This window comes from Molothrus ater, chromosome 24 (assembly GCF_012460135.2).
Source record: "Molothrus ater isolate BHLD 08-10-18 breed brown headed cowbird chromosome 24, BPBGC_Mater_1.1, whole genome shotgun sequence".
Lineage (NCBI taxonomy): Eukaryota > Metazoa > Chordata > Aves > Passeriformes > Icteridae > Molothrus > Molothrus ater.
Window position 1 is genome coordinate 190,562 of NC_050501.2, and position 25,892 is coordinate 216,453.

Below are 25,892 nucleotides of genomic sequence, written 5' to 3' on the forward strand. Positions count from 1 at the left end.
CACAGAGATGTGAAAACTATCAGTAAGGAACAGCGGGTGTGCGTTAGTGATCCAGGTGGAGTTTTGTGCTTATGGCTCCCTGGAACACATCAAGGGGCTGAAGCAAGTCTTGGCCATGGTCAGCTCTCAATCTCTACCAATTGTGTTATCCACCATTGCTTTTTCCCTGGAAATTTTACAGCAGAGTCAGCATGATCTTTGAATGATAGAATCATGAGACATCCTGATTTGGAAGGGACTCACATGGATCATCAAATCCAACAGAACTGCACAGAACACCCCAAGAATCCCACCATGTGCCTGGGAAAAATGAGTATGTGCTGAGCAGGACCCCAAACACCTACTTAAAAAACTGACTGCATTTGGAAAAAACATTTTGACTTGGAATAACTCCTAAGGAAGAAAAAAAAAAAAAAGAGATATTTTCTGAAAAAATGTTCTAACCAGGAAAAAAAGGAAAGTGAGCTCTGTCAGTGACATTTCCCGAAGCAGCTCTATCAGTTCCTGCTACTGCATTTCAAATTCACACCCCATCCTGCCACTGAATTAGTTTGATGGTTAAGCAATTCCCAAGTTAAACCCAGAAATGGGTGTATCCAGTAAGTTTTATAAGATCACTGGAAGGTAGCAAGGCAGGAATGTAAAAATTTCTCTCAGATCTTGTTTAGCAAAAACTGAAGATTAACAAGCCAGTAATGAGATAGCCAGTACAGGAAGATTAGAGTCAAATATTTATTTCTGTTCCTCAAAAGAGATTTAGAGAAATTCCTAAGGGTGTTGGTATGTCTCAGTATGTGGGATATGAACCTGTCTCCAGAAACAGATCCAAGTAACAGGAATTTTCTCTAGTCAGACTCACATGGAAAAAAAAAAAAAATCACTGTCAGCCCCTTTCAGTCCTCTTATCATTTGCTAAAGCAATGCTTCCAGACTCCTCATCTCTTTGGAAGTGGGTCAGGATTGTCCCCAGGCCACCCCAATGTGTATTGTCAAGCTTTTAATTAAACACAGACTAATGGAAAGAGCCCTCCCTGCAGCCTCAGAGCTCAGCCTTTGGAAATCACCCCTCTGTGCCCATGTTCCTCCAGCTCTGCTGAACATTCCCAGTCTGTAACTCAAATGAGAATCGGAGCTCCTACACTTTCATCTAAATTTGATGATCTCATCTTCATCAAAGAACACAATAAGAATATTTGAGTTGTTTTTGGAATTGCTATAAACCCTGCCTGCTGAAGGGCAGAGGGCTTCTTGATCTCTGTTGCCGATATGGATGCAATTTTCAGGAGCTGTGATATCATCTGCCTTGGACTTCTTGCCTTTAGCACATAGAGATAAAAGGAGAATTTACCTTACTACATGGAGTCCTTGTCTGTCATCCTGTGTGACACTAAATGGTAATTAATCTGGGCTTTTCCTGTAGCCATCCAGGAAAAACAAAATCCCACACTTCATTTAACTGGGATTCCAAAAGGAAAACCTTACAAATCCCAGGAGGTGGCTGTTTTCTAGCTCCATGTAAGTCTCTCCTTTTATATATAAGACTATATAAGACACAGCAATAATGGCCGGGAGCTGAAAACGAACATTAAGATGAGTAAGTGATATTAAAAAAAACAAAACAAACCCAAATAATGCAGAGGTTTAACAGCTCCAAACAACCTTGGCTGAGATTCCCCCAAGCAACCCCAAAAGCCTGGCTCATACTTCCAGGGAATGAGGCCCAGAGCCTTGCATCAACCTCTCTCCTGAAACAAAAGCTGGAGCTATTTTAAGCTCTGCAGCACCAGTAAACAGGAGTCAGCAGGTCATCTCTGCTGGCTTCTGCACTCCCAAATTATTCCTCACAAGGGTCTGTACATGCCCAGCTCTCCCAGGAATTAGGGGTTAGGATGGGCTGGATTAATATTTACCATTTTTCTTTCCACCACAAAACAAAAGCAGAGAGCAAAAGGATTTTCCCACAGGGTTGATGTCTGATCCCTGATAACCTGCTCCTCTCTCCTCTAGAGAGAGACTTGTATAGATAGAGTTTATCCAGGCATTAGGGAATACTCCACAGACAGCAATGCTAGGCAGATGAGAACAGCAGAATAAATTTATATTGATAAATAAATGTAGCTTCACCCCCTGGAGGAAAATGGGATGGACACATTGTAAAAGCCAAAATTCATGGGGGGTAGGAAAAGACAACTCCAAAATAGGAGAAGGGCAGGCACACAGGGCAGCACAGTAACAGAATGATCTAGAAAGTGTTTTAAATGCCCTTCTTTACATCATTTTTGCAATGCCACTCTGCTGAACTTCCCAAGAAGAGGGGGTGTCTTGAGCTGAGTGGATATATCAGAGGATATAAAGCTCTGCTCTCTTCCACTTCTGCTGCTTCCGAAACTCCTGGCATACGCAGGGAACATTCCTTTCCTTATATTCAGAGCAACTGAAGGTGAGACAGCAGCACAGTCAGGGGCACAGCACGAGGAAAATTCACAGCAGATGAGAGCGCAGGAGTCCAGCAGTCCTCTAGTTCCTCTAGTCGCTCATTAGGAATAACCTAACTCCAGTCACACCACCATTCCCCTCACATCCCACTTCCAGTTGATAAAAAAGGGACCACAGACTGACAAATAGGTCATAATTATGGACACAAACAAAGGTGTAGTAGAAGTAACTTTATCAAAGTACTTAAATTTTATGGTAAATCTCTGCATCAACATGGGCAGGGAGGCAACGAAATGCTCTGCAATAGCAATTTCAGTTACCAAACTATTCCTTGGATAGACATTTATTACAGGTAGTTTCTCTGTTCCTATTTCTCCAAGAGTTTAAGGCACAAAAGCCTGAAAAAGGGCTTATAACATGTATATAAGTGCTATTATTTTCACTTTCACCTCTAATGCAACATATCAGTTTAAATATATTGCTTGTCCATCCAGCTTATACAACATCCAGTAAAAAACCACATTCCAGGTTAACAACCATTTGTTGCACAATATATCAAGGCAATTGCTCTGACCCGTTTTTGCTGCAAGATCTTAAGTTTCACTCTGACTGGACAGTGGAAGACACTACAAAATCTCATCATCTCAATGAGACCATCATGGTGTGTCCACAATGAAAAAAAAAAAAAGCATGATACACAAAATAACATTTAAATATGGTTGCTGGAAAAAGTGTTTTAAACTGCTGATTCATGGGGAATTATTTCCTCATACACAGGTGGAGAAGCAGGCCAGGTGTGCAAAATACCACCAGGTAAAAGTTTTATAACACTCCTTTCTGCCTTTGCTCTCCAAAGTGCTCTTTGGGTTGATTACTTAAGAATATCAAACTTGCAAGCTCAAGATCATAGCTTAAGTTAACCACAACATAAGCTTTCATCCCATGCTCAAGTTACAGCAACCTTACCCAGTTACTGGAAAGATTTTGAGACATTTTAGTGGTGTCTAAAAATGATCTTTTTTGAAATAACACATTCATAAGCGTTGGGTCAAATGACTTAAGACAGTTGAATGGGCAGCAAAGCAGAAAGATGGGCAGGAACCAAATTGCAAAGGGTAATTTTACTTAAAAGACCAACTTTTTTATTGTACGATGGAGTAGAGTCTCTCTCCTGTGCCATCTTGTTGAAAGTTTATAAATTACAATTCCCAGTAAGTATTAAGAGTTCATTTCAAGACAAAAGAAATAAAACTGTCGCAGTTCTAATTTTCACCATGAATAAAGGTTACCGTGATGCTCCTACAATACTTGTTCTCTACAGGAAAGGCCACAGTCCTCCTGTACTCCAAGTACCTGGCCTGGGTGGGGACAGGGCCACCCCTCACAACTGCAGGATCCAGGGGCAGTGTAACAGTCCGGAGCGCACTGGGAGGATGTCTCACAGACACCACGCCTCAGCAACGAGGCTATAACACGGCTGGGATCTCTGATGAGACAGTGTCCAAAGGCTGCCAATGACAGTCCATCAAGGCATCATAGAGCTCTTCACTCTGTTCCATAAACTGCTTGTTTGCTTCATGGACATCTAAATGAGGTGTGGGATCTATGGGAGGAAAGACAGAAAATATGTCACACATCAAAGGTGTTCAGAAAAAAAACACCCTGTAAACAAGTTGGTATATTAAAACAAACATGGGGGGAGTCTCAATATCTCCAGGGCAGGTGTCAGAGGATAGTGCCAGACTCTTTTCAGTGGTGCCCACTGACAGGACAAGGAGCAACCACTTCAGCATGAACAAGAAGTTCTTTTCATGGAGGGTGGCAGAGCACTGGAACAGCTTCCCAGGGAGGGTGTGGAGTCCCCCTCTCTGGAGACTTTCCAAACCCACCTGGATGTGTTCCTGTGTCCCATACTCTACGTAAGCCTGCATTAGCAGGGAACTGGAGTGGATTATCTCCAGAGGTCCTTCCAACCCCAAGTATTCTGTGATTCTGTGAGTCACCAAACATTCCCAGCACTTGCCCAATCATAAACCTGACCCGATCAGTCCTACTCAATTTCTCTGCAATGAGATAAGGAATAACTACATCCAAACATGTCCCTTTTGACAACAGTGATTGCCCCACAGGACAGCCAGTGGAGGGAACACACACCTGCACCTCACAGCCCAGTGCAGCCACCTGCACTGCCAGAAGGGGTTTGCCCTGATGAAAAGGGCAGAAACAGAGGCAGGGACACTCATTCCCTTCTGCTCCCTCCACTGTGAGGTCACAAATGATGGATGGATGGATGGATGGATGGATGGATGGATGGATGGATGGATGGATGGATGGATGGATGGGAACATTCTGTGCTGCTGCAAGCAGTCACCAGAGCTCATCTGCCAAAGCCTCCAGCAGTTCAAAGATGGGGTCACAGTTAGGAATGAAGGGAGTGTCAGTGGCACCACAGCATCATGGTGAGCATAGCCCTATTTTACATGTGGAACAAATGTTTGGAAAGCATTTTGGAGCTGGACAACAAGCGTGCAGGTCCAATCCTGCCGCTCTGAATGCACAGTGATGGACTCCCCAAACCCCTGTAGGGTGGAAAGCTCACCTGACAACACTAGCAACCCAAAGCTCAGATTATCAGAGTAGCACAATCACAAAGGTCAGTGAATGACTCTCAGTACAAAGCTGAAGGATTGGAAAGACTCTAAAACACATCAGGAACAAAATGTTTGTAAACATGTAGCTTCCCTGTGAGGGAGGTGAGGCCCTGGCACAGGTTGCCCAGGGAAGCTGTGGTTGCCCCATTTCTTTAAATGTCCAAGGCCAGGTTGGACAGGGCTTGGAGTGACCTGGTCAAGTGAAAGGTGTCCCTGCCCATGGCTGTGGGTGGATAAAGATGGCTTTAGAAGTTCCATCCCACTCAAACCATTCCAGGATTCTATGTTTGGTTTTAGCTACATCATGTTGTAACACATTACAGGAGAAGAGATTTAAGGAAAAGGAATGATACAGTGACAATACATTAATTCAGTTTCCTACAAAAGTAGGAATCTTTCAGTTAATCAGCCAGGAAAAGAAATATCCAGAGATATCCCAATTCTAGTCCTGGTATGTTTGGTTCAGCAAAAGGAAAGCTCTCCTAGAATGCTTTTAACAGCTTCCACACACATCATCATGCATACCTGTGAGTCCTGTAGATCTGTTACTATGCAATTTTTAATTTTTTTGTTTTTTAAGAATAGAGTAAGATATACTGCATAGTGCATATTGCACTCAAGACAGAAATCTGGAATGGCTGGCATGAAATTATAGTTTCATGCATCAATAAATAAAAGCTACTTGTACAGGTATCTAAAACCCCAATCTGGTTTAGTGACCCATTTCAAGCAACAACTGCTTGAAATATTTTATCAGTGTGGTGACTAATATTATTCCCTTTTACTTGTAAACTAAAAGCACAATGAAGTATTCTGGGCTCTAAATGTCAGGATTTTATAGAAAACCAGAGTATCTATTTTTTTCTTGGTAGCATATCAGAAAAAGAAACCCTAGTAAAAAAAGGATAACAATTTCAGTACTACAGAAGATTAAAATCTCAGTGCTGGGAAAGTCAAACAGTTTCAGTCCTCACCAGGTTCAGAATAGGAGCAGCAACAGTAAAACCGGGATGCAACTGTTCTAGGTGATAGTGACAAATTTTCCCAGATTTACTCAAAGATAAAGGTATATTGTAAATTGAAATTAGGGCCAATATGAGAAAGTCTATCTCCAAGCAGTGCACAACATACAGACAACTTCAATTTGAGAAACATACCTTCCAATGCATCCTCACCAACTTCTTCATATGTCTGCAAGGAAAAACAAACCCCTTAGGACAGTGGATAATTATCTTTTCTTTTGCAAGCATTGCTTGTTGATTAGTACTGTCAGAGACTGACTTTTATACTGGAGTTATTACAACAGAATTCTTCACCCCTAAGCCTGTATTCCATTCCTAACACTCCATAGGCAAGACCCTACACTAAACCTCTATCAGAGGCAGTTCTTGAAATTCCAGGGTTGAAGTGGGGTGACTGTTCTGATGTGTTCTATCCTTTATAACAAAGCTTATGAAGTATCCCAAAGGCACTCTGAGCACTGCCTTTACCTGTACTCTTCTACCATCACAACTGTACTAAGAGACCTTTTGTGTCCTCCAGACTTTTTTTTACCTCAGCAATATACTCTCCATAATGCAACAGGACACACCAGGGGCTAAACACTAAATAGTAGTGATATTAAGACTTTGTTATTAAGAGGTATATACTAAGATCTCTTGGTGTGTTCAGTTTGGAGCAGAGCAGACTGAGGACAGAGCTCATTAGGGTCTGCAGCTCCTCCTGAGGGACAGCTCCGATTTCTGCTCTCCATGACCTGAGGGAATGGCTGGAGCTGTGTCAGGGGAGGTCAGGCTGGATATCCAGAAAAGATTATTCCCCCAGAAGGAGCTTGAGCACTGAACAGACTCCCCAGGGAATAGTCATGGTCCCAAGGCTGCCTCAGCTCCAGGAGCATTTGAACAATGCTCTTAGGCACAGGGTGGGATTGTTGGGGTGTCCTGGGCAGGGCCAGGAGCTGGACTCAGAGATTCCTGTGGGTCCTTTCCAGCTCAGGACATTCTGTGATTCTCAGAACTGAAGATGAGATGTTCCCATCCCACCTTTCAAGCTCTGTGGTGTTTTTGTGCTGCCCTACCTGCATGGTGCTCTGCGTGTAGCCATACTGGGGGTAGCTGTAGCTGTAACTGCCCGTGTTCTGGTCGTACCCCCACTGAGCGTAGTAGTTGTGATACTGTTGGTAATACTGGTTGTAATTATAGTTGTACATCTGATTGTACTCCATTGGTTTCACACGATTACTTCAAAAAATAAAGCGGGATAAAAATAGCAATAAAATAGCAATAAACCATTTTTTAACATTGCAATAAAATAGCGCAGACCAAGTATGAAAAAAGCAGTGAAATAGCTTAAGATACAATGTGGTAAAGAGACAAGGTTTAGTCTAACAAGCAAATTTAAATCTTTAAAATATATTCAATATTTATTGCAGCAATATTTATTATTTGCATAAAGAAGTGGTTTAAATTTAATACCCTTTCCTGTATTCATTCATATTCCTCTACATTAATAAACATGACTGTCATTCTTTATGAGATAATTGGATGTCACTTCCTGGCTTTGGGAAGGGAAGAGTTCAGGACTATGAGCTTCAGTTTAGAACAATCCTGAACCACAATCCAGATACGGGAGTCCCTTCCTCTGTCTGGTAAAGAGGATTAATTTAAGTGATCTGCAACTCTCTGAGAGAAAGTACTGAGTCCTGCTTTACCTGAAGAGTTAAAGACTTAAAGCCTGGCAAAAAACCTCACGGGTTTTTTTGTAAGACTGGAAAAAAACTTTCCCTTCTGCCACTGTCATACAGAAACCTAAGCAAGGACTCGTCCTCTTTCTCTCTGAACTGGGTGATCTTCAATGCACAGACTTGAGAAAGTTAATGAAATACAAACTACTAGTAATCAAAAAATAAACTTAAATACCCTGAGAACTGACTAAAATTCCTATTCCTTGCCACTTTATGAAGTGGCAGCATTCCCAAGGAACACCATTCCACCTAACTACCAAGATTTGAAATAATGAGATGACAAATATCGTTTGGAAATGAAAATATGTCACACATAAAGCTATTTCTACTAATGATGAAATTAGTGAGAAGCAGGAAGAAGGAAACATCAATCTTCTCACCACAATGCACCCATTTTTTCTGCTTTTCTCTTCCTTTCCCCCCCCGCAAGCCTTATGAGGTCACTGAAAATCTAAATATTATTCAAATAGGGAGCAATTACTATGATTCGTATTACCCTAGTGCTACGAGCCCCAAGTCAGACCAGGATCTCATTGTATCAGGTTCTGAACAAACACAGAAAAAAAAGTTAATCCCTGCCCCGAAAGTCTTATGAGTAGTAGACATTATAATAGAATTAGCAAGGTAGTTGAGTTTTGCTATCCAGACATCATTAAGAAGATTTAAACTATTTCAATTTAATGCAAAGGAACATACATTTTAAAAACAATCATATTTAACTACAGTGTGTGCACATGTGTACGGATTTAACAATATATACAATTCAAAACAGTGTAAAATGCTTAGTCTTGAGCTAATGTTATAATTTCTTTGAATTCCTGGGCATTCTGATACTCCCCATATTCATGGGTATTCTTTCATTTTGTGATGGCCACATCCAGGACATGTATCCAAAGCACTAAAAGGCATTTAAAACCAGATGTGATTTTTCATATAAATGTCCAGCTGTTCTTCTACTCACGCTTTTGGTATAGCCACACTCAAGCGTACAGGTTTAGAGCCCAACCCCACAGCTCCCTGACACTCTGTCAGTGCTCTCTTCTGTTCCAGTTCATCTGTGAATTTCACGAACCCATAACCTCTGCAGAGACATAGAAAAACTCACATAAAACCAATGTCAAAGAGCAATGCCACGTTATAAAAATTAGTTACGGTGAAGTTTGATTTGGTATGGGAAACAGTGAACAAAAACATTCATTAGGGTTGTTGTCCCTGCTCTTGGGAGAGATGAAATTATTCTGCATTTCAGTTGCTTTTCCAGAATGCCTGAAGCCACACGTCCAAGCTCTGGCAGTACTTTCAAGGGCTTGTCAATGTAACGTAGTTCTTGTGCCAGTGGATTGTGGGGAACTGGAAGTGAGCTGACACAAGCCATGTTGAAATGCGTGAACTGACACATGGTAAAGCCCCAAATCTCTGCTGGGAGGATACTGATAATCTCAAAAGCGCAGCTGGAATGGGGGACAGCACATCCAGTGTAGGAATGTGCCCCCTGTTGACGGAGTGACAAAATTATCCTTTGTCTCCTTAAAAATGAAAAAAGCCCAGAAGTTTCTCTCCTCAATTAGGTAAAAATACACCTCATAGGACCTGGGGGACTTCACCTCAAACTTAAAGATAGCCAATTGGACAGAAGCCAAAAAGTCCTGCCTAAGCAATTCAGTAGAAAAGAAGACAACAAAGGAACTACTAGCTTTTGTAAGGTGTTTTACCAGGAGCAAGAGCGTCTTGCACCTGGCTTGGATTTTCTCTGTAAAGAACTTTGTTATTTTGAGTTTTATTAAAACTTTTGTGTTTCCAACACTGCCACAGAAGCCATCCTGCTAATTTTAAGCCATCTGAGGTGGCTGAGCTATCTCGGGTGTGATATAGATCTCCAAGACCTGGCTGGAAAAGACATATCAATATCAATCCAGAATCCCTGGACTCTGCAACAAGCCTTCATTGTGACGTGGCAGCACTGCACGTCAGCCAGACAGAAAACTCCAACTCCTTCCAACCCCAACAGTCCTTTGCGTGGGATTTTGATGCTGTAGTGAGTCAGAAGCAATGCAACAGCATCCAAGAGGGCAGTGCCAGGATCCCATCATGGGATGGGCTGCCTAACACGGCAGAAAGATCAAAGACTTAGATGTGGGAGGGTAAGAGGAATCCATCTAAGCAAAGGAAGAAGTTTGGGAGGGAAGGGCTTGTCTACATGGGGAAAAGAACGAGCCATAACCAAGGGTGTAAGTTTACAGTGCATTATCTATTCTGTGGGAACTGCTAAACACCAGCTTATGTCCTATTTTGAAAGCAGCATCATGTACTACTCATGCGAGGTCCCCACTGGCAGCTATTTCAGAGCAGTTCATGCCCCAGAAAATGCAGTACCTTGCACAACAAGCTCCACACACAAGATATATAAATATCTTATATATACACACACACACATATATATATATATAATATATATGTATATATATATACACAGGTATGGATGTATCCTCCTCACAAAAAGACCAGATCAAAGCTTAGACTTATCTACATACAAACTAGATTATTAAACACAAGCAAAACTCTACACAGACCCACATTCATTTAACTTGCCCTCTGCCAAAGGACTATGGCAAATTAATCCAATGCAAGTCAACTTCTAAGTCAGTTTAAGGTGTTCACACACAAACCCAACTAAGTTTCTAAGCTGCCAAAAGACTCCTCCAGATTTTCAGATGGGACCAGGAGTGTGTAAGAGAAACTGGGAAGACTGGCAGCTCCAAAACAGAAACAGATAGAGATGGATGCAGTGTACAGGAATAGATGCTGGGTGCTGCAACGGAGACAGTGATTCTTCCAACTCTTCCAGACACTGATTCTTCCAACTCTTCCACACATTTAGCTTTTCCACACTAATGGCTAAACCACTGGTGCGGAAAGAAATAATTTCTTCCTGGCCAGGACCTCCCTAGAGACCTTCTGTCCTGCCCCTGAAGTTTGGAAAGCCCCAGCACCTGTAGCCTCAGCAGAAAGCAGAGAAGTAGGCACAGCACCACAGCACCGTGCTCCAAGCTCCTCTCCTGTCTGGACAAGAGGTGCTGGGAGGAGGCCTTCCTGATCCACCAGCCCTGGCTGGAAGGGCCAAGGCTTCACTGGGCATGTCCACAAGCCCTAAGCTCCTCTCTCACATCACACTGACACCTGCAGATGCCTCAGCTTTGAGCAATTGCACAAGTCCCAACAAAGCCCCTGGCACCAACACTCTGGCACTGCCAGGGGAGACAGCTTTGCTCTTCCCAGAAACAGGAGTCTAAGTCCCTGCTCCTCCCCTGCTTCCCAAGCTACCACAGCTTGGGAAGCTACCCAGCAGCTACCTTTCCTTGAGGTCTGCACCTATGCACAGCTCCTAAAACCCAACTAATAGTCCAACCTGCAGCACCAACATCTGTTCTATAGACAAAGACTGAAGCAGGTGCTGCACAACAGGAACTGTGGGGTTTACACTGAGGAGGAGCAGAAGTCACACAGAGCCCAACCCAGCAGTGTCAGTCCCAGGGGAGGTGGCAATGACAGCATGAGGACCCAACAGCCAGAGAGACTGAGTAGCTCTGCAAGAGGTTCAAGATGTACATGAAGAGGAACTTCATGACTGGGGAGAAGCACAGCTCTGGAACAGGCTGCCCAGACAGCCTGAATTAACTCCATCCTGGGAGGTTTTCCAGGCTACACAATCCATGGATGATATGATCTAATGCTGGCTGCAGTCCTGTTAGGAGCTGGACCAGAGACCTCCAGAGATTCCTTCAAACCAACCTGTCTAAGACTAAGGAACCACATATGAGAAGGTGGAGGGACCTACAGCCATAACCTATATCTTATCCCAACATTCTCAGAGGTGTTATATCACAAAACTGTGCTTCACTGAAGCCATGCTCTGCTTTGAAAATAAGGATGCTCACCAACTGCTCCTTCCCTGGAAAATACAGCTTAATTTCATGCTATTTAGAAAATGTTTTAATAACATTAAGAGATCCGACCTCTTGATACCTGTTTTCAGCAAGACATTTTCAGGAAAGACAAACAAGGCAGCTACTGAGAACCTAACAGTGAATCATAGCTTTGTGTGCCCTACCCTATTTGAAAGAAAACACATATAGCTCTCACAGGAATATACACTCAATAGCCTAAAGTTTGTAAAGCACAATTCCACCCAAGAGTCCAGGAAAAGAGTGTTTCAAGATTACTTAAGATATTTTTCAGCATTTTAAGAAGTGCAATAACACACAAAGGGCCTCACACTGATGGAGGAGTGACAATACACATGGTGGCTATCAAAACTCAAGCAAACTACAGACTGAATGGCCGAAACTACTACATTTTAAGATTACTAAAATCTAAGCTAAAAGAATTTTTTCCCCTTGCTGTATTCTATTTTTCCTGTTGCCACATGTGAAGTAAAAAAAAAAAAGTGAATAAAAGACAACTTACTTGGATACTCCTGCCTGGTCCAAAACAACTTTTCCACCTCTACACGATGGATAAACTTTAACAAAAAATTCATACAGCATCCCATCATCCACGTCAGGAGTCAGGTCTCCAACAAAAAGGGAATATTCTGGACTAAAGAAATCAAAAGAAAACATCTTAAATACAATCATTAAAAAAAAAAAAAAAGGGACATGCTGATTTACAGTAGTGCAGAAGTGACAGTTACCATTTAGCCTAAATATCTGAACTCAGAGAAGAGTGATACTAAAAGACCCTTTAATGGAGAATTTAAATGCCGCTAGTTAAGCTGCTTAACTAAAATTTTGATTGACACTGCTTTTTCAAGTTAATTGAAGCACCACAACCAATCAACTTAATACTGCTTTTTATTTAAAGATTATTTCCGAGCTTATTACTCACAGGATATTTCTGATTTCTAAAACGGCAAGAAAAAAGATCTCATTTATAGATATGCTATTTCCAATACATAGATCTAAATTATAATATATAGATCTTAATTTATAATATATGAATTAGATACTTTGATGCTACAAAGTTTAAATACCTTAAAGGACACTGGATAAATCTGCTGTGCCACACACAGTGCAAAACACAAAACTGGCAGTCTAAGTTCTCTTCCTCCTACTAAAGACTGGCAGTGATGAACTTTGGGTTTACATATTTTGAATACTTTTTGCAAGGCAATTAATAGAGAGACATTAAGCAGGAAAAATTAATATTTATATATTGAGCACTTACCTGTTATCAGGCTGTTTTCCATATGTTGCATAATTCAATTTAAATCGCTTCGCCTGAAACAAGGCAAAAATTAATCCATACATTCAAATGTTGTCATGTGAATTCAAGAAATTAGGGAAAAATACAATAAGCTGATTTAATACAACTTAATGCTGACACATGTTCAATGCCTTCATGCCAGCCAGTTAAGGTAACAAGCACGTTTTTATTTAGCATCAGTACAGATATAATAATGAAAATCAAAATGTAAACAGAGGTAGAAATAACAAATGTTAAATTTCTTCAAATTTTAAGGTCTTAAAATGAAATGACAGCACCATTACTGGACTTTTGTGATTTAACACAAACACTAGCAGACCAGAATCCAACACACTGGAAAATGGAATCAAACTGAGTCTGGAAGTGTGGCTAAATACTTGGTTCTGGACATTTAGTAAGACTCAAAATTAAAGGGTTCTGAAAGAACTACATTGGACACTGGAGCCCTCTTTAAATTTTACATCTGAATTTATTTTTGAAACAAGTTTTGCAGCAGCCCAGATTTGTGCCCTCTGGCACATCTGGAACTCTCTGTCCCCCACCTACCAGACTTTTAGCAACTTTTATCCAACTTACATCTAAGTTTAGACCAAGATCTAAGGAGACCAAGATCTTTGAATCAGCTCTTAGAGATCAGGGGCTAATCTCAGGATCAGGATTTCAGATCCTAGAATCAGGATTTCGGATCACAATCAGAAATGCCCTAGAGATTAGGGTACTTGTTCAGTACAGTGAAGAGCCCTCGTATGATGGATTTCCTTCCCTCAAAACCAGGTAAATACTTCTTGGGAAATAGAGCACAGACTTAACTCTAGGCTATAATCCTGTTCCTTGCATGTTTGCATTCTCTGGAGCACAGTACTACACAACTTCTGTGGATTATTTACAAGCTAACACAAAATTTAGATTCCACTTTGAAGCACGTGGATCTTTTCTGGGGGGGGGGGAATCTTGCTCTTCATTGCAATAGTCTGGGTTTAAAATCAACAAGACACCTGAGAGTACTTCCACTCAGATGGGAACTGGGAACACGAATGCTTGGAAAAGAGAAACACCACCAGCACCATGGCTCTCTGTTATTCCCTTGACTGATTCAGTATTTAAAAATAAATAAAAGCATGAGCCACACTCAAGTTTTCTGTAAACAAAATTCTCTAAATGCAAAGGATGAGCTGGGCAGTTGCCTGCTGAGTGCATTGATTTGGGCTGCTTTGGATCTCTGCCTGACATCTGTAGTTCTCTCCATGTGTTATGTAAATCATCCCTCCACACAGCACTGTGTTTTGAACAAAACTGCGAAGAAAGATGGGTATTCCCAAAACCAGATTTCCATTATTATCTTACTCCTTGCTCTCTTTGTCTCTCCAGTGACTATAGAAGGTATCCAGGATGATCAGCTTGCCTTAATCATGAGCAAACATGTGAAACAGGTATCTCCAGGCCTCTCATCGACTCCTTTTAACGGGGCACGTCACCCTCTCCGGAATGTTGACTAAATAGCTCAATCTGGACTTCCCAGTCTCCTCTGGGTATTAACTATTCTGAAATAGGAATCCATTTACTTTGTATATCATACCATAAGTGAGGTGATTTTAGAGCTGCTTTATGAATCAGTCACCCCACCTTACTGCAGCCAACTCCTGTGGGTACAACAGACAGCTGTGTCAGCCGTCCCATTTTAATCTACCACATATTCAAGTCAACATCCTAAAATTAGCCTCTCTGCCTATTCCTCTTCTTCTCCCTAACTACCCAGCTTTCATGTAGAAGAGATGCTAGTTATGCACTGCAATTATTCAATACTCTGTCTTGTTCTCCACTGTAAAGAGGTTTGAGTAAACTCTGTTTGCTAAGGGCCAAGAACAATGCAAAATTAAAAGTCATGTTTCTTTTGCCAATCAATGTTACTCAAAAGACAGTGTAAACTTGCAAGTTCATCCTCTACACACACAGCTAAATTCTCAGCTTGCCTCATCCCTGAAAATGTTCAAAGCCTGGTTGGATGGGGTTTAGAGCAACTTGGTCTAGTGGAAGGTGTTCCTACCCATGATAGGGGATGAAATATGATATGCTTTAATGTCCCATCCAACCCAAACCACTCTGTGACTCCATGATTATACAAAAGGAGAGAGATGGAAGAATTGATGTAGACATACACTATACTCAGTCTAATTTCTTCCTTGTTCTTCTCAGGTTTCTGATTGGTCCAACTTTGGTAACAGCAGCAATGGTTAGATATAAAAAACATCACACCCCACAACACTTCTACACTTGAACTTTATCTAGACAGTCACAAAGAAATCAGTGGTTTTTCTCAACAATTTTCTGAGCAAGAACATTGGCAGTTTTATAGTCATAACTTCAATTCTAAAGCAAAGATGAATCCCAGTTTGCTAACCATTGAATTATCTGTAATCATTAAAAATACACATTCTACACTATCTGTCCCTACCAAGTTTTGGTTCTCAACTGGCTGATCCCATTTACTTACCGGTGTAGCACCAGGAAGTGGTTTTCCATTGATTTTGTGTAAACATTTCTCTGCAGTAGCTAGATCTGCAAATTCTACAAAGCAATAGCCTGCTGGAATTCTGAACATACAACACAGAAGAGAAGAGACAAAAGTTATAAACTTAAAACACATTTGATGAGGAAAGCTGTATTTTAGATAACTGGTAAGAAATTTGCTATAGTTGCAATACATAGAAGAGCTTCTTTCTAAAGTATAAATATTGGCTACCAAAGAGAAGCTGGATCTCAAGAGATAGCCCCTACTTACCATAAGTCAGGTAGATAAGCACATAGAAAATGGTTTAGCTTACAGTTTACTTCCTACTTTCATTGACTATCAATTTGCCTGCACAAGTTTAAACTACTGAAAACTGAAATTACAACACTTAAAAGAATAATGAATAAGAATGAAACTACTTTATTCTGCATAAATCACTCATTTTATTTCAAATGAACTTTAAAGGTTCTCTTATTGCTCTGAGTCCGACTTCCCACCTCTGCCAGCATCACATATCTGTACTACAGACTAGCAACCAAAGCCTGGGGAGGTGTAATTCCCAGAGGGATGGAATGAGATACATACACTGCTCTGGCTGAGTGCTGGAGCACTGCAGGATGCGGGCCAAACCGTGTTTGTTGAGGGGAGGCTGAAGAGCCAGCAGTGCCCTCTCCATTGCTCTCATCAATATTCACATATTGGTGGCAGCAATGGTGAGAAACTCAAAGGGAAAATTCACTCTGATATGGAAGGACCACAGTGAGGCTTCAGTCCAAATGCACTCGGAGAACAAACAGAAACAGTTACCCTGTCAACCTGTTTCGAATGATTTTTACACTCAGTACAAGCTCTCCCATGGTGGCAAAGGCTCTTGAAACAAAGTTTTCATCCATATAGGGCTCCAGCTATAAAAGCAAAAAGAGAAAGAAAGTTAGATTAGGGCATCTACAAAAAAGAGAATATATGTGTCAATGTCCCTCTAAGCAGTTAAAACATTATGGAGAAGGATTTTACCCTTACACTTCAAAAAGAAGACTCATTTAAGAGGGTCGATGCCACTCAAAACCAGCAGGCATGCATGAACCAGGCTCAACAGTCTGCAAAGTGGAACCCAAGAGACAGCATGAATTTCAGAGAACAAGGGAGCTTCACAGAAGGACAAAAGCCACTCAGAAACATACAGCAACAAACTGAGCATTTCCTACAGGGAGCAGAGGAGAAGGTGGCAGGCTCCTTCTCCAGGTGCAAGCGAAGGCTGGGCCAGCACTGTGGATACAGAGTGTGGCACAACCCCGGGTGGCATGTGGCAGGTGACACTGCCCCATGGAGCTGCGGTAGGGGTCTGCAGAGCTGTGTCTGCCTCGCACAACCCTGGTTATACCAGGGCAACGCTCGGGGGAAACCCTGGAATCGCGTCCCACAGCAGCTCTATGCTTCATCCTGCCCATGGGAGCACTGACCATGTTCATGTCACAGGGAAGGACCACACTGTGCAGGTAAGAGTGCATGTGAACATGCTGGAGAGCAAGAGTCTGCGTGGTGTAAGGTACTGACAAGTAGGAAATGGTGCTGGAATTTGGATCAAATATACTATGAAGAGCCTGAGTGAACAGGGCACCTCTGTGTATAACAGAAACTGGAGGAGGGAACTAACCAAAATTAGAATGGGGAGCGGTGTGTGTGACAAGTAACATGGAGCTGAAAAATGTATGTATAAGATATATATAACTCCATGTATTTACCTGTGTAAGACAGGTGGCTCATGGTAACCTACAGCCCTCAAGTATTTGTGTATCTGTCAGGTACCAGGTGGCTCCACCACTTGCGTGTGGGACAGATTGTGCAGTATGTGAAAGAAGGTGACCATACTGCACTTGCACGTGTCAAAGGCAGAAGATGCCCTGTGGAGGTGAGTGTGAAGCAGAACTGACTTGCCCCAGGAGCAGAGGCAGCACCACTCTGCACAGATGTGCTATGCAGCGTGATCCCGCTGTGTGTGCGTACAGGAAAGCTGTATTTGTAAACACAACCAGTTGCTTGGATATGTCCATATGGCTCAAAGAGCCACGGCCTGCTTGTGAGAGTAGTGATGAAAAAGAAGATGGGCTTTATCATAGAGAGGTGGCAGAAAACCCTCTCTGTGGGGAAAAGGGAGAACAGACTCCACAGAGTCTCCATGCACGAGCAGAGGCAGGTAGAGGATGACACCCTGATATTGTGGGTGTGCTGAGTGTGTGTGTGGGAGAGAAGTACCCAGCAGGATTCTCAGGGATGTGTTGAGCTGTGTGTACACACACATGTGAGAGATGAGGAACACTACGTGCAAGCAGGACTGTGCTGGTGTGAGCTGCAAGAAAGGGACTGAAGGAATATGTGCGTCCAAGAAACAGGTGGCAGAGAAGTTGTGACATTGTACATGCATAGTGGAGTGCACACAGGTGTGTACAAGTGTGTGACAGACAGCAAAGACACTGCACGCAGCAGTGGGACAGCATGTGTGTGTCACAGTGTACCACAGTGGCAGCAAGGCAGGCACCACAACACACTGAGCACACACACACATGCAGTGCGGCTGGGTGGCAGAGCACTACAACATGCTGGGGTGAGTTCACATGTGTGTGAAAGTGTTTGTTCAGTAGTGAGTGTGAAGGACACAGGGGCACAAGAGTGAGGGTGTATGAAGGGCACACAAGGGACACTGTGGGCTGTGCATAATTGTGAGTGTACCTACAGTGTGCACGTGAGTGAGCATCAAGACACTCTTGGGTGAAGAAGCCCCTGTGAGTGTGCTTCACACAGCTGGTCTTTCTGACAGGTACACACACAGGCAGGAATGAAGGACCTAGCAGGAAGTGCAAATGCTTTGAATGTGCGTGCATGTAGGGGAGTCAAAATCCCTATGAGGGTGTAAGTGCACCCACAGGTGTGCATGTAGGTGGCAGGTTGTGAGGTGCATACAGGTGTGCCTACAAGTGTAAGCACAATTAGAAGCACAACCATGAGTATGTATAAATGCCTTGCACAATGTAAGCATGTAAGTGCCCATAGCAGCTGAGCAGGTAAAACAGCAGATAAATCCTTGAAGCATGCAAGTGTACACGCTGTGAGTATGGGAGTGCCTCTTAAGAGCATGGAGGTGTGAGACTTTTTGGTGCCCATGCATGTGTCTGACCACCAGGGACACTGGTGTAAGTCTCGCTGTGACCTGGCTGCAGGCAGGCAATGAGGGTCACTCTAGGGGGTGTGTGTGTGTAACTGCTCACAAATGAGCCTGTCAAGCTGGGGTTTATGTCTGAGTGTGTGTCAGCCTGTGTGAGCATGTCAGCATGCACAGGAGTGTATGACGTGAGTGTCACTTGGGGAGTTCAGGTGTGTCTGAATGTGTGAGGGGCTGTGAGGCTGTGTCAGTGGTGTGAAGGGGTCAGTCGGTCAGGGAGAAGGTCAGCTGGTGTCAGGTGTCAGTCAGAGTGAGGGTGTCAGAACTGTGAGGATATCAGTCTGTAGGTTGTTGTGTGGGCGTTAGAGTGAGAGCGTCAGTCAGTCAGAGTAAGGCTGTCAGTTGCTGTAATGGTGTCAGACAGCCAGTGTGACGGTGCCAGAGGGACGGCATATCAATTGGTGTGAGAGTGTCAGTCAGTGCGAGAGTGTCAATGAGAGGGTGTCAGTCGGTCGGTGGGAGAGTGTCAGTAATTGTGCGGGTGCAGGTCAGTGACGATATCAGCCGGTCAGTGCCTCCCGCGCGCCCCCGGCCCGGCCGCGTGCCCCCGTAGCCCCGTCGCCCCCGCACAAAGCCGCGCGGTCCCGGCCGGACACTCACGTCCCCCATCCACAGGCTGGCGGCCATGCTGCTCCCGCAGGCCCCGCGGCGGGTTCAGCGGGGCCGCGCGTTCCACCTCCCGGCCCGGCCCGGCCCGGCCCGACCCGGCCCGGCCCGGCCCCGCCGCCGCCGCCCCTCCTTCCGCCCCACCCCCGGTGCCCCGGTCCCTCGGTCCGTCCCCCGGTCCCTCCCGCCACCGCTCGGGCCGGCCCCGCCGCCTCCTCCGCGGCCCCGGCGGGCGGAGAGAGCGGCGCCCCTGCCGCCGCAGAGCCCCCTGGCGGCAGGAGGAGCGACAGCCGCGGGAGGGAGCCGGGGGCAGAGGGTGGGGGAGGAGGGTTGGAGCAACCTAGGGAGCCTTTGGGGCAACTGCAGCTACCTGGGGGGACACTGGAGTGCGGTGGGGAGCGGTCTCTTCTACAGTGCCTGGAGTGAGAGGGCAAGGGGAAATGGCCTTAATCTGAGACAGGAGATTCAGATATCAGGAAAAAATTCATAGAATATGCTGAGTTAGGAGGGACACACCGGGATCATTGAGACCAACACTTAGCCCTGCACGGGACATTCGAACAATCCCACCCTGTGCCTGAGAGCATTGTCCAAACGCTCCTGGAGCTCTGGCAGCCTTGCAGTTACGGCCATTGCCTGGGGAGCCTGCTCAGTGTCCCAGCACCCTCTGGGGGAAGAACCTTTTGCTGCTATCCAACCTAACCCTCCCCTGACACAGCTCCATGCTGTGACAAACACTTTGGTCATCTCTTCAAGGCACCACTGCCGTCAGAGATGGCACAGGGTTTACAAAGTTGGACAGTTTTTGACAATGCTGAAAGGCCAAAGACATGTGGGGGTTTTTTTGGTTTTGTTGTTGTTGTTGTTGTTGTTGTTGTTGTTGTTGTTGTTGTAGAGAGGTTTGTGAGAGACCACGATCCCGGCTCCCCTCCACCCACTGAGGCAGCAGTTGCATCAGAAACTTCGAATCCCAGCCAGATTGCCTCTTCATACAGATCCATCCATAGAGATCCATCCTCGGGATCATCAGCCCGAGACGCGGGGTTGGATTAGGTACGGTGTGATCCTCTTCTCTTGTTTACTTCTGCAGGCCTTCGACAGCGTTGGTGGCAATTCCTGGAGAAGATGAACCCCCTCTTACCGACGGAACAGAGACGAGTGAGCCTGAGAACTGGTTGGTATTTTCGGCATCCCGAGAGCCGGTTGGAATTTCGGCATCTCCCGTCACGGGTAAGACCTTTGCTCTGTTACGGAACGCCACGCATGAGCTGAATCCCTGGCTTGGTTGTGCAGGCCCTGCTGCACGCCATAAATCCAGCTCCTGGCGACAGGGACACTTCAAAGCCTCCGCGCTATTTTCGCCGCGGTGGCTCAGGCTCCGGGCGAGCCGGGCGGTGCCTCCGTCGGTCGTATCCCGGGAGAGGGCAGCAAGAGCCCGCCGGTGTCGGGTGGAGGTTTTCCGGTGCTGTCATTGGGCAGCCTCGTGTGATGGAGCCAGTTCTGGAACTCCTTCCGAAGTGATGTGTTAGCGTTCGCTCAAATCTTGCCCCACAATATCCCTCTTCCATGACCAAGGGCAGAAATACACACACACACAGACACACACACACAGACACACACACACACACAGACATACTCCCCTCCCCGCCGGGAGGGGAGTGGAGAATTCCTTGCTTTGCTTTTCCCTGTGGATAGAGCAGGGCACGTTTGATCCTTCCTACATTCCTTCAGGAGACAATGAGAATCCTTCATCCTTATTCTGAGCAGGATCTGCATCTCTCATCATGCACGTCCAGTATTGGCTGCTCTAGAATATCAAGTCTTGGGGGGTGCAAGATGTGAGATTAACAGTTTATATGTTTTCTGACTTCTGAGTCCTTAGAGCACCCTCAGATCATTTTCCTCCAAGCTCCTCCCTAAATTCTAAAATCTAGCATGCAATCAGAAAGGCAGCAAGACCCACAGTTGATAACTCAGCTGAACAAAGACCTTGGGTTGTCAAGTTGCACGTTTTGTGCCTTGGTGTCACTGGCAACTTGGTCTCTTGCAAATTCACCCCCTTTGAAGCCCCTGCTGTGTCTGCCTTTCAGATGTCAGCTTCCAGAATGGTTTTATGTTTCCAACATGGCAATTTATCCACTGGTTAACTTGGAGCTCTGCTCTGCAGAGCCCACAAAGCTGTTGCTCATTCTCTGTTATTGCTTACAAAAGCCAGTAGTTCTTTGTCATTTAGTGAAGTGAGTCCAGTGTCTTTAATAATCCCTTTCTGGCTTTTTCCTTCCAACTGAGTAACACAAAACTTGCTTTTCCTAGGATAATCCATAGACGTGGATATTGGGCAACAAAAATGCAGAAGGATGTGATTGTGTTGGACCAGGAGAAGACAAGTTTAAATTCAGTGTCATATCTGAAGTGACAGCTGTTTATGCACTTAACCTTGTGACAGAGTAAAAACAGTGCCAGAAGCATGTTATTATGCGAAAAAGTGTTTATTCCCCTTTAAAAATTTATGAACTGGCAAAGAGGCCATGAAAGAAAGATGTGGGTATTCCTCTGTCCTGAGTATGAGTGTCAGCAGTTAGCAGCCAAAGCATATGTGTCCCTTGTTCCCTTTGCTAGGATAGCAGGTATTTCTGGATCTAGAAACTTGGTCCTGAAAACTGCTGAGTAAATTCCAACTAGTGTTTACTGGAATCCACTGGAGGGGTGATCCCTGAGCCCACGTTTAACTGGTCTCTGGGAGCTGTAGCCTGTTGGAGGCCCCAATCCTGGAGGCTTCATAGCTCTTTCAACTCTTGGTAACTTTGATTTGCATTAAGGGTCACTCAGTACCTCGTGGGAGGAGGCCCTGACTGCTTTCAACTTTTAGAATTAATGGTTTTGATCTTGAGAATCTGGCCTGGGAGATTTTAATTTGAATTTGCTGGTTTTAGCTTGAACATGAAAATGACTTAAATGGGTTTTGTGCCCTCAGTACTGGATGTTAGTGTGTTAGAACCTTCCCTTTGTTGGTCTTGCAGGTGCAAGTCAGTCCTTTTTCTTAGGCAACTGTATGCAGTGGACTGAGATCAGGGGTTAATTTGGCCAGGGATAATTGAAATAATAAATTAAATAAACCAAACCAAACCAAAACATAAAGCAAAACTTTGAGTTTGGAATAGCTTCTCAGATTCTGAAAGTAATTGAAATAATCCAGAAGAAAATATGCCATGAAATCTGTTTTCCATTATTGCATGAGATGGTGTGTCTTAAAATTTGATCAAATCCATTTTTTCATGATGAATATAATGCTGCTTAAAGTGATCTATCTGGGGTCTTTTTCAGTGTAGAATTACAAATTATTGTAGGCTTGACAATCTCATTTGTTTATTTATTTATTGATGATTCACTGTTCCTGTCATGATTTCACAGCAAGTAAAAATAATTTCTGATTGATTTCTAGCTGCCAGTAGTATTTTTGAAAGATGTTCTAATAAAAGCTCATTGATGTGTTTGTGCCTGCTAGCTTTCTTATCCAGACCCAGTTTCTTGTATATAATCAAGGTGCAGTTGGAGAAATTTGATGTCCTGTCTTGCATTCTATTTAAGAAAAAGTGTAGTCATTTACATGAAGTCCGATGCTCATATTTATCCGTGGGTTTTGTGGGATCCCCCAACAAAGTCAAGATCGAAGGACAAGGACAGTCCATTCTTTTTGCTTTAAAGGAATGCATTTCCAGCTTCAGTGGCCCCTGAGTGGGATGACTGTGAGCAACAAGACAAGGAGTTCAGTATGGGGAACAGCTGAGCACATCCATGAGTAAGGGGGGCCAGAGGAATTTATTCCCAGGGTTGTCAGTTTTGTCGTCTAGGAGCAAACGTGCTCCCCTTGCTGGTTTTGCATTCCTATTTCCACACAATCAGTCAATCCCCATTCCTCTGTAGTTTTTATCCTCTTCATATCTTCACTGAGGGATGTCCTTACTCACTCCTCAGAGAGAATTCTTTGGAGACCACATTTAGCCTCCACAGGGATGAAATCATAGTCTGCTGTGTCTCACCAGGATTCAGCAAGGGTCATCTCAGATTGTGGATGGAATTCACCAGGAATAGGGTCAAAAAGGGGGCTGTTTTGTGTTTTCTTCCTTGGTAATACAGGGAAATTGCCCTCAGAGAATTTATGGAAAGGTCAGTTGGTCAAATAAGAGTGTTCTGGATGTTCACACGAATAAGTTACTAACTGGCAGGGGTGGTTTGTTTACATCCTCCATAAGGATCCCATGGAAGAGATTTAATCCTGGGTCTGGATATTTGATTGTGAGTAGCTCTTGGGATATCTGTTGGAGTGTTTGTAGTCCATATGCAGTCAGCTGTGGGATCTTATGATAATGATGTTTTCAGATAAAGTACATAAATGAGCTTTTCCAGCCCACCAAAGTGAACATCCCAAAGTGTTCAGCTAATGGCCCAGTACAACAGTTCTGATGTTGCTGAAAACAAGTCCCAGTCTGTTCAAATTGATTCTAAGGCAACAGGAAACACAGAAAGTAATGCAAGGGCCTTGTTTGAATGGAGCCAGCACAGGGAAGGGCACAGTGCAAGGCTGGCAGAAAAAGAGGGAGAGCTGGAGGCTGAGACAGTGGATTCATCAGGGCATCTGTGCTGAAAACAGCATGTCTGGAAGATGGCAGTACCAGGTGATCAGTTTTCACTGCAGGAGCTGGCACAAGTCTCTGCTGCACCCTTTACACTCAGGTAGGCACCTGTGTGCATGTGTTTGTGCATGTAAGTGTGTAGCAGTGCAGGATGTGTGGAGAAGGGCTGCTCTTCACTTTAGGCATCTAATTGAAGCACATAAAAAAGATACCTGGAGTTAGGGAGGAAAATCAGGCCTCTTTTCTCTTAATCCCCTCTGTAAAATGCAGTTAAAAGCACTTTCTGTGCTCCAGTTTAACCAAGCTCCAAGCAGTGTGTGGAGTGTTCAGTTTTTTTTTCACTGACTGTGTGTATTTTGCACTCTGTAAGTTAAAATCTGGACCTGTGTAGAGTGTGGCACCCATGTCATTAGGCCATGGCAAAGCTGAGCATGGGGTGGCAGAGCAGAAGCTTTTGGTGGTCTGGTCCCAGTTACGTGACATTTGGCTCTACCTGCAGCCTTAAAACTGAGCTGGAAACACAGCATAAAGTGGAGATGGCTGGAAAGGTCTTGCACAACCCCACAAATGGTCACTGATCAGAAAAATTACACTTGAGTGACTCCTGTCTGAGTTTCTGGAGCAGTTACAAATCTATCCTTGTCCAGATGGGGCTGGAGATGTGCCAAGAAAGCTCCTCAGAGACCTATCCCTCATCTCTTGTCTCTCCAGAAGCTTGTGCAGTTGAATTAATATATATTTTTGGTTCATTCCTTCCTGTAAGTCTGGAACAGACTTTGCTCATTCCCATTGACACAACAGAGATTGATGTGGAGTGGTGACACAGCAGAGATTGATGTGGAGTTTTTAGGGGACTACAATTTAACAGTTGGTGCTTAGGAAAAAAAAAAAAACAAAAAAACAAAACCCCAAATTTTTATCCTAGCACATATTAGCAGGAAAGTCATGTGAGGCACAGGGTGATTAATTGTGCCACTCTGGGAGTCTTTGGTGCACTGACGGAGAGAAAGACACACTGGAGAACAAAGGAGACCCAAAAGAACAACCAGAGGTCTAAAACTCTGGTCCTATGGAGGAAGCTGGAGGAACCGGATTTATTTAATCCAGAAATCGAAGATTAAGGGTAGGATTTGCTAAGGACAGTCTTCCAGTGATGAAAGGGAGGAGGCTGAATCTGTTCTCTGACTGCTGTAGAAAGGATGGGGAGTGCTGAACTTCCAGCAAAACACATTTCAAGAAAGTTTTTACAGGTTTTCCCGTATTAGACAGGAGGCTTCATATGGGGGTTTTGTGGGTTTTTTACCATAGCAGACCCCCTGAATATGGTGTATATGTGTAATACATATGGAAAAGGTAATACATGTGGAAACTGGATCATGACTTTGAGGGAGGAAAGATTGCTCCTCTGTGCTTGGGATGAGATTCAGTGCATTGGAAGCAGGGAATTTGAATGGGTGTGATATAACTATGCACAAGGATCTGGCTTGCCAGATGTACAGTGCCATCGGCAAATCTCCCATGGACTCAAGGAATTTTAACATTTACAAAATAACACTGGAACTGACTACACAGAATAAACCAGAACAAATTCCCAAAATGACCATTTCTGTGAATGAGACCATCACAGTTACAATTACTGGATAGATGATCGAAAGGGAATTTTTTAAGGATTTAACCCTTATATTTAAAAAACCCCAATCAGTCCTAAAGAAGGAGGAAGGGAGGGGAGATAAGATGATACCCACACCTCTTTCCAGGATGGAATACCTGTGGGTTTTGCACACTGCAGGGTATATAAAGTCTGTAAGGCTGATCTAAGATTATCTGGGCAGAG

General features: G+C 43.9%; 1 protein-coding gene and 1 long non-coding RNA gene across 4 annotated transcripts; one reads left to right on the plus strand and one right to left on the minus strand.

The window, feature by feature from the left end:
• Positions 1–2,651: 2,651 nt before the first annotated feature.
• On the minus strand, positions 2,652–19,533 carry TRNAU1AP (tRNA selenocysteine 1 associated protein 1). 3 transcript variants are annotated; one of them, XM_036397150.2, is made up of 10 exons: positions 19,419–19,505; positions 16,622–16,698; positions 16,409–16,506; positions 15,584–15,683; positions 13,054–13,106; positions 12,295–12,426; positions 8,792–8,911; positions 7,165–7,327; positions 6,245–6,278; positions 2,652–4,039 (listed from the first exon to the last, which is right to left on the minus strand). In XM_036397150.2, the coding sequence occupies exons 3-10, from the start codon at positions 16,492–16,494 to the stop codon at positions 3,903–3,905; spliced, it is 825 nt and encodes a 274-aa protein (XP_036253043.1). In that variant the 5' UTR covers positions 16,495–16,506; positions 16,622–16,698; positions 19,419–19,505; the 3' UTR covers positions 2,652–3,902. The 3 variants fall into 3 exon arrangements, with proteins under 3 accessions (XP_036253043.1, XP_036253041.1, XP_036253042.1); XM_036397148.2 differs by lacking the exon at positions 16,622–16,698 and having other exon boundaries at positions 19,419–19,533; XM_036397149.2 differs by lacking the exons at positions 16,622–16,698; positions 19,419–19,505 and adding an exon at positions 18,333–18,368.
• Positions 19,164–22,928, plus strand: LOC118695546 (uncharacterized). The gene is made up of 3 exons (XR_004981541.1): positions 19,164–19,305; positions 20,515–20,654; positions 21,738–22,928. It is a non-coding gene; the product is annotated as an uncharacterized LOC118695546 (long non-coding RNA).
• The last annotated feature ends 2,964 nt before the right edge of the window (positions 22,929–25,892 follow it).